Below are 12043 nucleotides of genomic sequence, written 5' to 3'. Positions count from 1 at the left end.
CCCTGTCCAGCCATAATCTCTGGCAGTCTTGAAGGCAGGTTTAGAATTCATTTGGCAGCCCAGCTATCTTAGACTGACCAGCGTTCTAATCAAACTTGGAACTGATAAGCTTTGGGATATAAGACCTTAAAAGGAAAGACAGGGAGTGGAAGGAGGAGGAGAGGCTGGGGGTGATTCTGTACTCTGTGGGCCTTCTCATACAACCCCCAGGCCTGGGAACACTGATGGTAATGAGGACTAAATATAAGAATTGAAGCATCCAGGGCAGAATAAAATGGCTAGTGCTCCAATCTTACGCTTAAAAGGATTTTCATTTCACTCTTTAAGGCTATGTTTTAGATCCCAGTGAGGGTTCAATAAATGTATTTTCCTATAATGCTACTATGACCGGTATAGTCTGATATAAATATATATATATATATATATATATTCCCCATATTACTGTTATTATTAAAATTACAAGAAAATGTGAGATAATTATTGTGTTCAAAAGTCCTAAGAAGTAAAAAAAAAAAAAAAAAGATATATACAGATGCACTGTTATTTGTCTACAGCAAATAACTGCCTAATCAGCTGTGCTATAACTAGGCCAGCATATATCCTCTCCAGCTTAACAAGGCAATGTAGTGTCTACTTAACTGGCTGGTACTTTAAGTACACTTTAGTACCATGGCAGCAACCTCCCCATTCCAAGTCATGACCTGCTGCTCCTAATGTCTCATTTCTTAGGGTTCCAACTCTTCTACACTGGAATACCTCAGCATCAACCTGGGAGTCCTTGATTCCCACAATTCTAACCCCGACAGTTACCTTCCCACTGTTTCCCTGTCTAGTCTCATGCTATAGATCTCTTCGAGTTCCTTTGGGCCAGTCTAAGAGTATGGATACTGGCCTTATAGAGACTTAGCTTAATGATTTATCCACTATTTGAATTTTTTGTTTGTTTGTTTTTTTGAGATGGAGTCTCACTCTGTCGCCCAGGCTGGAGTGCAGTGGTGCAATCTCGGCTCACTGCAACCTCCACCCCCCAGGTTCGAGCAATTGTCCTGCCTCAGCCTCCTGAGTAGCTGGGACTATAGGTGTGCACCACCACGCCCAGCTAATTTTTTTGTATTTTTAGTTGAGACGGGGTTTCACCATGTTGGCCAGGCTGGTCTCAAACTCCTGACCTCAAGTGATCCACCCGCCTCGGCCTCTCAAAGGTGCTGGGATTATAGGCGTGAGCCACCGTGCCTGGCCTCACTGTTTGACTTTGGATAAATAACTTATATAGACCCTCAATTTAACTCATCTTTGAAAATGGGGTAATTTCTTGTCTGAAAAGCTTATTGCAAGGATTAACTTATGTACCTTACACTAAGGCCTACGACAGTTCCTGGCAGACAGTAAATGACCAGTAGTCATTAGATTCTCCCCTGTTCCCACACTGTATATCACATTCTGTGCTCTCAAGACTCTCCTAGCCTATGAGTGACTGAAATAAGAACAGACAAAATCCAGGCTTTCGGGACCAGGATGGCTTGACTTGTTTGACCTGACGTCATGTCCTGAGATGGACCGGCTTACTCAGTCAATTTTACAAGCCTGTAACACAGTGCATGGGGGGTATGAACCTGAAATGAAAATATTTTTTACTCCAGCTCATTCCACAAAGGGCTGATGCTGCTCAAAACCAATTTTAACCATGTAAATTTTACCTACAAGTGGTATTTTGAAGTAGGTGGAGGAGTAAAACAAAATACAATTTTAATATTTGGTATTTATTTTTCCTTCTTCTTACTGGGACCTGGAACATCATAATCATTGTATTTATGCTTTTAAATAAGAAAAAAGAGATTCCTAAGGGAAGGCAACTGTGTGTGTATGTGTGTGTGTGTGTGTGTGTGTGTGTGTGTGTGTGCGCATGCTAGATTATGTCATAACAAAACTACAATCAATTGAATGGGCCTTTGATCAATGGAGCAAGATGGTGACAGGTCCTCTTCATTCACTGTTAGTGATTATTGACAAGCTGGTAATGATCATCCCAGACTGTGTCACTCATACTGAGGGCATTAGCATTTTTTAAAGGTCAAAAACAAATTCTTTTACAATGCAGAATTTCTTAGAAATCAGGGAAGCCTCAGAATACATGAGACCCTTAGGATTTTGGTCTTTCTTTTATGCCTCACATCAAAATAATATTTAATTTTTCCTGATTTAAATTCTTGGTTGTCAAACAAACTGTGTGTCAAAATTCTTCCAATGGGTGAATGAAAAGGAGATTCTGAAAGCTTTTTTTGGTCTCTAGGAGTCCTAGGCAGAAAGTAAGCACAAACCAAGGCAAATCTGTACCAAATCAAAGCAAAATTATACTTACTCTGTGACACTCTTACTAGCTCAGTGACACTAAAAACACCTGATGTGACAAAACTGTCCTGGAAGCCCAAATGTCCTGGGGAAACAAAAACAAAAGAAAACAAAGTGTCATAAATACAAGACATTTGACAACAGAGCTTTAAATATTAGTTTCATTATGATTAACACGTGTGGTGCCTAATCTCATTCTCTGCTCTCCTTAGGATTTATGTGGGAGGGCACAGTCATTTAGCTATGCAGATAGATTTTTGGTTTGAATTTCAAGGTTGTGCAAAGCTATGGTACAACAACTAGCTGATTTTTGAAATGGTTAAAAAAATTCAACAGGAAATCTGAAACAAAAGACAATTTACAATAAATAGTTACCTTGGGTGACCTCTAAGACCTTAAGAATTGGGATAAAAACAGCATATCTAAGAATCACTAGGAGAGCTGCATTCCATCATAGTTTTTTAAACATTATTCTCTAAAGAAACATCTGATTGGAATTAGTTATCTATTCATTTAACTCAAACAAGATTTAAAGGTGTTCTTTTCTAGAGGCACCACAGGGTGAATTTTTAAAAAGTCAAAATAGAAAAAGCAAGCCCCAACCCACAAAACAGGAAAACAAATTCTTTTGAGCACAAATAAAAATTCAGTTTATTTATACACCCCCAAATTTTTTTGTGTCCGTTGATTTTTTTGAGAAAAGATAATAAATCAATAGTTCAAAAATTGATTAATCTTTGAACTTTGTTTCTGCTTCATTTTTGCTGGATGCAATTAATTCCCTTTAAGATACCTGGTATTATGTCGATCACCAACTACTCATTTAATTTTATGATATATTCAGAAACATAGAACTTATAAATGACAAGGAACACATAATCTATGATATGTAGTTTCCCACTCTGCCTCTAAAATTTTCTGATTCTATGACTCTCACACAGGTAGATTCTAGTTGAGAGATCACTCCAAGGTCAGCTTAGTCTTTCCCTGCTTTAAAATCTGGGTCAAAAAATTGTTGGCCGAAGGGATTTTTGAAATAATTGTTCTTTGACATAAGAAACATACCTTGAGAAAATGCAATAAAAGAAAATAGGCCAATCTGAATATATAACAATCCATAAACAAAATTTATGTTATTAATAAAAGCTAGATTTCATACAATACTGAGGGAAAGCAAGTTCACTTGTGGCACTGCATAGCCACCAATAAATTTACTAAATGTCATACACATAAACACATGCAAAAAGTTGCCATGTTTTGGAGGAGTATAAATGGACCTGTGAATTACTTGTCTTTTTTAGGTTACACTGGATTTTTGCATAAGAAATTTCTACTGAGATTTTTAAAAATTTCAGTTAACTTTTATATCAAACACACAATCTATGATATTTGAGATGAAACAGTTCTAAGTTTTAGGATAGACAATAATTGTAAACTGCTTTTTGAAATAAAATGGCAAAATTTTACCATCAAGTGCTCAAGAAATTTCACCTCTCAAAACCACCCACACCCAGGTATTCAGTTAGCTTTGGTGAGCACCTAAGAAGCTGTCTCTTAGATTAAGAGAACTGAGAAGTTAAAAAATTAATAAATAAATAAAATTCTCTAATGAGGTCTTGGCAAAACAGACCACAACATCTCTTTCTTATAGGGAGACCATCAACATTACATTTATCCCACAGATCACAGCAAAGGAAATCTAACCACAATGTACATTAAGGTTGACTTAAAACACATAGAACAATAACAAGGAAATTCATAGATGAATAGGAAAATCTGGGTTGATCTCCAGCTCTTGCTCATCCCTACCTTCTTTACTTGACTTACAGGCTGATACTTGTTTCAGTTCCAATCTTTGAAATTCCTCATTTTAAGGATGAGCTAACATAAATTTCTGTATAGCGTGAATGTAAACACATGCAATGTAATCCTGCCACCAAAAAAGCAAGCAATGTATTTTAAAGGCTAAGTTGAGTTTGGTGCAAGGACCTGGGAATTGGGAAGACCCTTGAGTTCATTCATTCAAATTACCACCCTCTCCTGGTTGCCCCCTTTTCTTGGGTCCACCTCTTAAATGTTGGTAATCTCCAGGGTCTGTGCTCATCGCTCCCTGTATGTGTGTGCAGGTGTGTGTGTGTGTGTGTGGGGGGGGGGTATCTATTTCCTAAGTTATTTTATCTACCTCCATGTCATCAACTAGCAGTCTAGACTGTGATATTTGTGAAAACTAAAATAATGTTTTTATTTACCACTGTATACTTAATGCCTGAGACAAAGCAGGTTAGTAAGTAAATATTTATTGAATGAGTAGATGAATGAATCTACAGGCCAATGACTCTCAACTCTTTATCATTTCCTGAGATCTATCTCCTGGGTTCCAAACCCATAAATCTAAGTATTTGTTGGGAATTCCATCCAGATAGCCCACAGGTATTCTTAGACCCAACATGTGCAAAGCTGAATCCATTTTCTACTGCACCCAAAACCCGTTCTTACTCTTTTGAATTCCGTATTTCAATGAACCATCGGCCATTCATCTAGTTTTTTGGCATCATCCCTGACTCCTGCCTCTGACAATCACCCACATCCAACCAGTCCCCACGACTTCTGTGATTCCTGACTCTATGTACGTCTCCATCGCCCTCCTGCGACTGTGGCTCAGGACCTTCCCACTTCACCAGCGTGGTGGGAAAGCCTCCTAACTGTGCTCTCTATCATCTCTCTTGGCTTCCTCTGCAATCCCCTCTCCACTCTTCAGCCAGAGCTGTCTGACAGACATGCAAATCTGATGAGTTATTCATTTATTCAATAAATGTTTACTGAGTACCTACCATGTGCCACGCATCATGCTGGGGCACAAGATACAGTTCCCACCTTCAGGGAGTTTACAGAAACAGCTAAAAACATGTAAAAAATTACGGCCGGGCACAGTGTCTCACACCTGTAATCCCAGCACTTTGGGAGGCCGAAGCAGGTGGATCACGAGGTCAGGAGTTCAAGACCAGCCTGGCCAACATAGTGAAACCCGTCTCTACTGAAAACACAAAAATTAGTTGGGCATGGTGGCAAGCGCCTGTAATCCCAGCTACTCAGGAGGCTGGGGCAGGAGAATCACTTGAACCTGGGAGGCAGAGGCTGCAGTGAGCCGAGATCGTGCCACTGTATTCTAGCCTGAGCAACAGAGCAAGACTCTGTCTCAAAAAAAAAAAAAAAAAATTACTTTAAAAATGATAGGCCGGGTGTGGTGGCTCAGGCCGGGGGCAGTGGCTCCCACCTGTAATCCCAGCACTTTGGGAGGCCGAGGTGGGCAGATCACAAGGTCAGGAGATCAAGACCATCCTGGCTAATACGGTGAAACTCATCTCTACTAAAAATACAAAAAATTAGCCAGGCATGGTGGCACACACCTGTAATCCCAGCTACTCAGGAGGCTGAGACAGGAGAATAGCTTGAACCTGGGAGGCAGAGATTGCAGCGAGCCAAGATCGCGCCACTGCGCTCCAGCCTGGGCAACAGAGCGAGACTCCATCTCAAAAAAAAAAGGGAAAAAGAAAAAAATTATAAATGGAGGCTGGGTGTGGTGGCTTATGCCTATAATCCCAGCACTTTGGGAGGCCAAGGCAGGCAGATCGTTTGAGGTCAGGAGTTCAAGACCAGCCTGGCCAACATGGTGAAACCCCGTCTCTACTAAAAATACAAAAATTAGCCGGGCGTGGTGACGTGTACCTGTAATCCCAGCTATTCAGGAAGCTGAGGCAGGAGAATCGTTTGAACCCAGGAGGCAAAGGTTGCAGTGAGCTGAGATCACGCCACTGCACTCCAGCCTGGGTGACAGAGCGAGATCCGTCTCAAAAAAAAAAAAAAAAAAAAAAATAGGCCGGGCGCGGTGGCTCATGCCTGTAATCTCAGCACTTTGGGAGGCCGAGGCAGGTGAATCACCTGAGGTCGGGAGTTAGAGACCAGCCTGACCAACATAGAGAAATCCTGTCTTTACTAAAAATACAAAATTAGCTGGGCATGGTGGCGCATGCCTGTAATCCCAGCTACTCAGGAGGGCTGAGGCAGGAGAATCACTTGAACGGGGAAGCGTAGGTTGCGCTGAGCCGAGATCGTGCCATTGCACTCCAGCCTGGGCAACAAGAGCGAAATTCCATCTCAAAAAAAAAAAAAAAAGATATATATATATATATATATATATAAAATATATGATATGAAGGAGAAAAATATCAAAAGCTTTAGAAAGGGTGGCCAGGGCAGGTCTTGTTTAAGCGCTGATATCTGACAGATATGAAGGAGCCAAATAGGAAAAGGAGAAAGAGCTCTTCAGGCAGATGATTAACACGAGCAAAGGCCCTGAGGCAGGAAAGAGCAAGATGTTGGAGAAACTGAGACAAATCCAATGTGTTCTGAGCCCCCTGCCCTATCAGAAAGCTTACAAGAAATATGCATACAACAAAGAACTAGTATCCAGAATTGACAAGGAACTCAAATAAATCAACAAGAAAAAAAAACAAATAACCCCATCAAAAAGTAGGCAAACGACACGATCAGACATTTTTCAAAAGAAGATAGACACATAGCCACCAAACATGAAAAAATGCCCAACATCATTAATCACCAGGGAAATGCAAATTAGAACTGTAATGAGATGCCACCTTACTTCTACAAGAATGGCCATTAATAAAAAGTAAAAAAAAAATAGACATTGGCATGGATGTGGTGAAAAGGGTATGCTTATATACTGCTGGTAAGAATAAGTACAATCTCTGTGTGAAACAGTATGGAGATTTCTTAAAGAACTCAAAGTAGATCTACCACTTGATCCAGCAATCCCACTACTTGGTAGCTACTCAAAGGAAAAGAAGTCAATATATCAAAAAGACAACTGTATATGTATGTTTACTGTCACACAAGTCACATTTGCAAAGATGTGGAACCAACCTAAATGCCCATTGGCCAAGGAGCAGATAAAGAAAATATGGTATATATACACCATGGAAAACTACTCAGCCATAAAAAAGAACAAAATAATGTATTTTGCAGCAATGTGGATGGAGCCAGAGGCCATTACTCTAAGTGAAGTAACTCAGGAACGGAAAACTAAATACCGTCATGTTCTCACTTACAAGTGGAAGTCAAGCTATGGGTGTGCAAAGGTATACAGAGTGATATAATGGACCGTAGAGACTCAGAAGGGGGCGGCTGGGTAGGGAGTGAGGGATTTAAAAAAGCCTACATATTGGGTACAAAGTACACTGCTTGGGTGAAGGATGCACTAAAATCTCAGACTTCACCACTGTACAATTCTTCCATGTACCCAAAAACCACTTTTACCCCGAAGGCCACTGAAATGAAATATATATATATGTAAATATATATTTTTATATATACTGTAAATCTTTGACAGAACTTATTTCTGTCTCTGTCTCTCTCTCATTTTCAGCAATACAGTTTAAACTAAAACTGAGCCAATCTGCACTGGGAAACTATTTAAATGAAAAAAGGTATATAATAAATATATATGTATATGAAAGTAGATATATACATGGCATATATATATATAAGTAGATATTTACATATCATATATATGTATTTTTTTCTTTTAAAGAGAAAGAATGCTTGCAAGAGCCCCACAGAATGTTCAGAGTACAGTACAAACTCCTTCCCATGGCATGGGACCGAGATATAGCCTCTGTTTATCCTCTCTCACTTCTGGCCCCACCCTTGGCCTAAGGGAACTACATGCTCCTCGTTGCACTGCTTCACCGCTATCCCCTGATACAGCTCCTTCTTCCTGAAACATCTGTTCTTCCTACTCCTGGCTTAGCCACCTCCTAAAGTGTCTTTTAGAACTCAGCTTTGTTGTCACCTCTCACAAGTCTTCCCTGGCTGCCCCCACCACTGGGGAACACTTTTTTTCTCCCTTCTGAATACTGACCAGTTGTACGCTATATAATTCTCACCTGGGACCTGCCGTACTCGATTGTAACTTTGTCTTTTTCTCACATTAAACTGTAAGCCCTCTGAGGAGGGGAAGTATCTTTTGTGCCTCTGGCCCTCCAGGTCCTGACACACTGCCTGACAGGGGGTCAGTGTTCCTGAGATGCCTTGGAGTGAATGAAACTCAAACTGGGCTCACCTATGTCATTTTTCCTCATGGTAAAGTCGTTGGCAGAACTTCTTATTTCTGTCTCTTTCTCTCATTTCCAGCAATACAGTTTAAACTAAAACTGAGCCAGTCTGCACTGGGAAACTATGAACTATCCACATATTCCCTCCAAATTAAACAGGATCAGGACAGGACAGGCAATGAAGCTTCTGGTCAGATTGATTCAGGCATTTCTGATGATAAATGCCTGGGGATTGTCTTTTGTTCCCTTTATGGTTCATATTTTCAAAGTTCAAGTAAAAATAGAGTTAAAGGGCAGCAGCATTGTCCATCATGGCTATAAAGCTCTCTCCACCCAAAAAGGATCTAGTCCCAAGCTTAAACGAAGATCTTGTGTGATCCTGAGAAAGTCACTGCAAAAATAACAATGTCATCCCTTTCTCCTACCAGCAACTTGCCTCCCAAGGCTTACCTTAGTGGAATGTGTGCAATTTAGAAGGTAAAATATATGTGAATGCACTATAATCAGAAAAATAAAGAGTATAATCCTTTGGCAGTTTTTTTTTTTTAAATTTTATTTTTTGAGACGGAGTTTCGCTCTGTCTCCCAGGCTGGAGCACAGTGGCGTGATCTCGGCTCACTGCAAGCTCCGCCTCCCGGTTTCATGCCATTCTCTTTCACGCCATTCTCCTGCCTGAGCCTCCAGAGTAGCTGGAGCCGCACGCACCTGCCACCACGCCTGGCTAATTTTTTGTATTTTTAGTAAAGAAGGGGTTACACCGTGTTAGCCAGAATGGTCTTGATCTCCTGACCTCATGATCTGCCCGCCTCGGCCTCCCAAAGTGCTGAGATTACAGGCGTGAGCCACCGCGCCCGGCCTTCTTTGGCAGTTTTTGACGAAATCATCTCTTCACACAGTATTATCAGACAGCCTTGGCTAGATTATGTTTATAATATGTCCCCAAGGAAAGGTCTGTGTAAACACTCCATGTAACTTTAAATGGTGATGAAGCTGCTCTTGTTCCTTTACCAATTGCTTGGAAACCCACTGATGAACTTTGTAAGAAGACAGCAATGAGAAATGAAACCTAAGAAATGATGGAAAAAGTGATATTGCTAACACAATTACTAAGCAAACCTGAGTGAATTAATATTTCATTCTCACAAACACAAACCAAATCTTAAAAATGACTTTCAGGGAGATGACACTAATCTGATTGTTCTACTTTACTGCAAAATAAGAAAAAAGTGGAAAAGAAAATAAAAAGGTGAGTTTAAGCTATGCCAAATTCAGGTATTATTAGTATTGAAAGATCCTCTGTTGGAAAGCAGATTAAACACTCACAAAAGGTCCCAAGATTTGAATAGGGCCTCTCAGAAAAAAAGTGCAAAACATGTACTTTCGTTAAGTATGTCTTAGATGAAAAGCCAGGTTGCATAATGCGCTATCTCTACAATTCTGTACTACCGTTCAGAAGCAATTGTACAGGAGATTGAAATGAGGAGCAGATCCTTTTTCATTTTATATAATATGGCTAAAAAAGTTCATTCACTGAAGTCTTGTTCATTGAATTCCCAATTAGAGCACAGACTTCAATACCTTGGAGTCAGTCATACTCACAGTGGGGAGAGATTAAGCTATATGGGAGAGGTAGAAATATAAAAAGCTAAATTCTTTCATGGGTAGTTAGGAGAAGCAGCTCTCTTTACCTCGATGATATCAGCAGTTATTATGGAAAATGCCATTACATGGGAACCAAATCTCATTTCATGGAGGAACTGAACATCTATCTGCCTTTTAGCAGGCAGGAGAGGAATAAAGTTAAGATTTGAAGAGAGACAGGTAACCTTGAAGAGCTGTTCAGAGGTCAAGGCCAGAGACACCTGGGAACAAACCACACAGGAGGCTGACCACTAAAGAAAGTTTTCAGGTCCAAGAAACAGAGTTAATTTTGCATCTGAGAAGGAAAGTTTATATCCAAGATGGTATTTTTGTTTTCTCTGCTGGAATATCAACGGGCTGTCAGCTCTAAATTATCAAATCTCGTCTGGTTAAGGGATGTAGGCAAACTGCAATACCCCGGTCATTTCATCAAAAAGAACTCATCTCTATTCTAGTCTTCCTTTGGCAAATAGGGTTCCATCCCTAATAACAAGACAGGCCAATGATTACCAGGCTTCTCCATGCTGGCGTGCCTTGGCCACTTGACGGGAAAATCTCCCTCCTTCTCATGCTGTTTATATTCCAGAAGGATTTTGGACTGCCTGTGCTGTGCAGGTCTGTGCTAGTCCCTGGGGACACTGCTCTCAGGGAACCTACATTCTCATCCTTCTAAAGAAAAGTTTACCTCATCAACCACACTCTCTCCTTGGAATTTTAATTTCTCCTTCTGTGAATTCCCCACTGGCTTATGAGCCACCTGTGGGAATGTGGCTCATTAATCTTCCCTCTCACCCCAACACAGAACATTTTAGGTGTGCTCAGGAGACAGTGTTCAATTAAGAACTTCTGTGCTTGTCTTACGGCACTTGCCTCTTTCTACCTGACTGGACAGTTATTTGTTTATATGTCTTATCTCTGCATTCCTATGACAAACCAGGGGAAGGGAGAGTTGGGTCTCATTATCTCACATTGTCCACAGGGCCCAGCGTGAGCCTTTATTCTAGGTGTGTAATAAATATTTATTTAGTATTCAGATGAGTGACTTATGATACCCTTATTTGGTAGTCCTCTAAAGCATGATGTAAATTTTTGTTAGCTCACCTATAGTGATATTACTTCTGTACTCTTAATTTAGAATATCTTGGAAAACAGTTTTTCCTTTTGAGGAGTCAGGTGCAGGGATGTTTCTGCTGATCCATTAATGCCAAATTTTAGATTTCTGGTCTGATTTCTGACTGTATAGTGACTATTTAAATTGTTCTGCCACTCATTGGTGACATTTGAGATACGGCTTATTTTTTAGAATAATTCCTTATATTTTAAAGAAATGCAAAAATTCAGATATCTAAAAAAGAACACAGAAGCAATAAAAGTACATATATATTCTGTTTGTGAGATTAACCTTTATGATAGTGGAGAAAAATTCACTTGGTAGTGTGCTTATGGTAAACATTAAAAGGTTGACATATGGTGTTGGACTGACAGTAAGGCTGAAACACTTCTATATCTAGAAAGTTGTGCCCGAGAATTTGCAAAATGCAGAAATGTTTGTCAGCTAATAATACGGATGAAGTGTTTTGAGATTCTCAGATGAATACATGGATTGCTTTAAATGCATTTGTAACATGGTTACGATTGTCATTTTGGTTTATCATGACACATTAAGAAATTGTCACCATTATGGAAATAATATACTCTTAGACCAAAAGGATGAGGCAAAAAGAGGTTTGAGAAGTATGTGTCATGGGACTTACACACTGTTGGCCTTCTTTTGTGGCTCCAAATTTCCCTGTGCTGCTCATTTACTGTTACTCAATACAGACACCTAATCTGTGTTTTTTTGTTTGTTTTTGCCATCATGGCTCACTCAATGATTTCTGCCATAGCCATACAGACAGAGTCAATATTTAATTTACTGCTTC

The 12043-nt window shown here is 40.0% G+C and overlaps 1 protein-coding gene across 3 annotated transcripts in view; it reads right to left on the bottom strand.

Annotated features, from left to right (window-relative positions):
* The window catches only part of NFIA (nuclear factor I A), a 382195-nt gene that overhangs the window by 124981 nt on the left and 245171 nt on the right, over positions 1 to 12043 (bottom strand). For all 3 annotated transcript variants that reach the window (XM_003265156.3, XM_030812923.1, XM_030812924.1), the window contains exon 4: positions 2360 to 2434. In XM_003265156.3, coding sequence (XP_003265204.1) covers positions 2360 to 2434 — 75 coding nt within the window. The remainder of the gene's footprint in view (positions 1 to 2359; positions 2435 to 12043) is intronic.

This window comes from Nomascus leucogenys, chromosome 5, assembly GCF_006542625.1.
Source record: "Nomascus leucogenys isolate Asia chromosome 5, Asia_NLE_v1, whole genome shotgun sequence".
NCBI classification, from domain to species: Eukaryota; Metazoa; Chordata; class Mammalia; order Primates; family Hylobatidae; genus Nomascus; species Nomascus leucogenys.
This window is presented reverse-complemented; position numbering and strand designations above follow the sequence as displayed.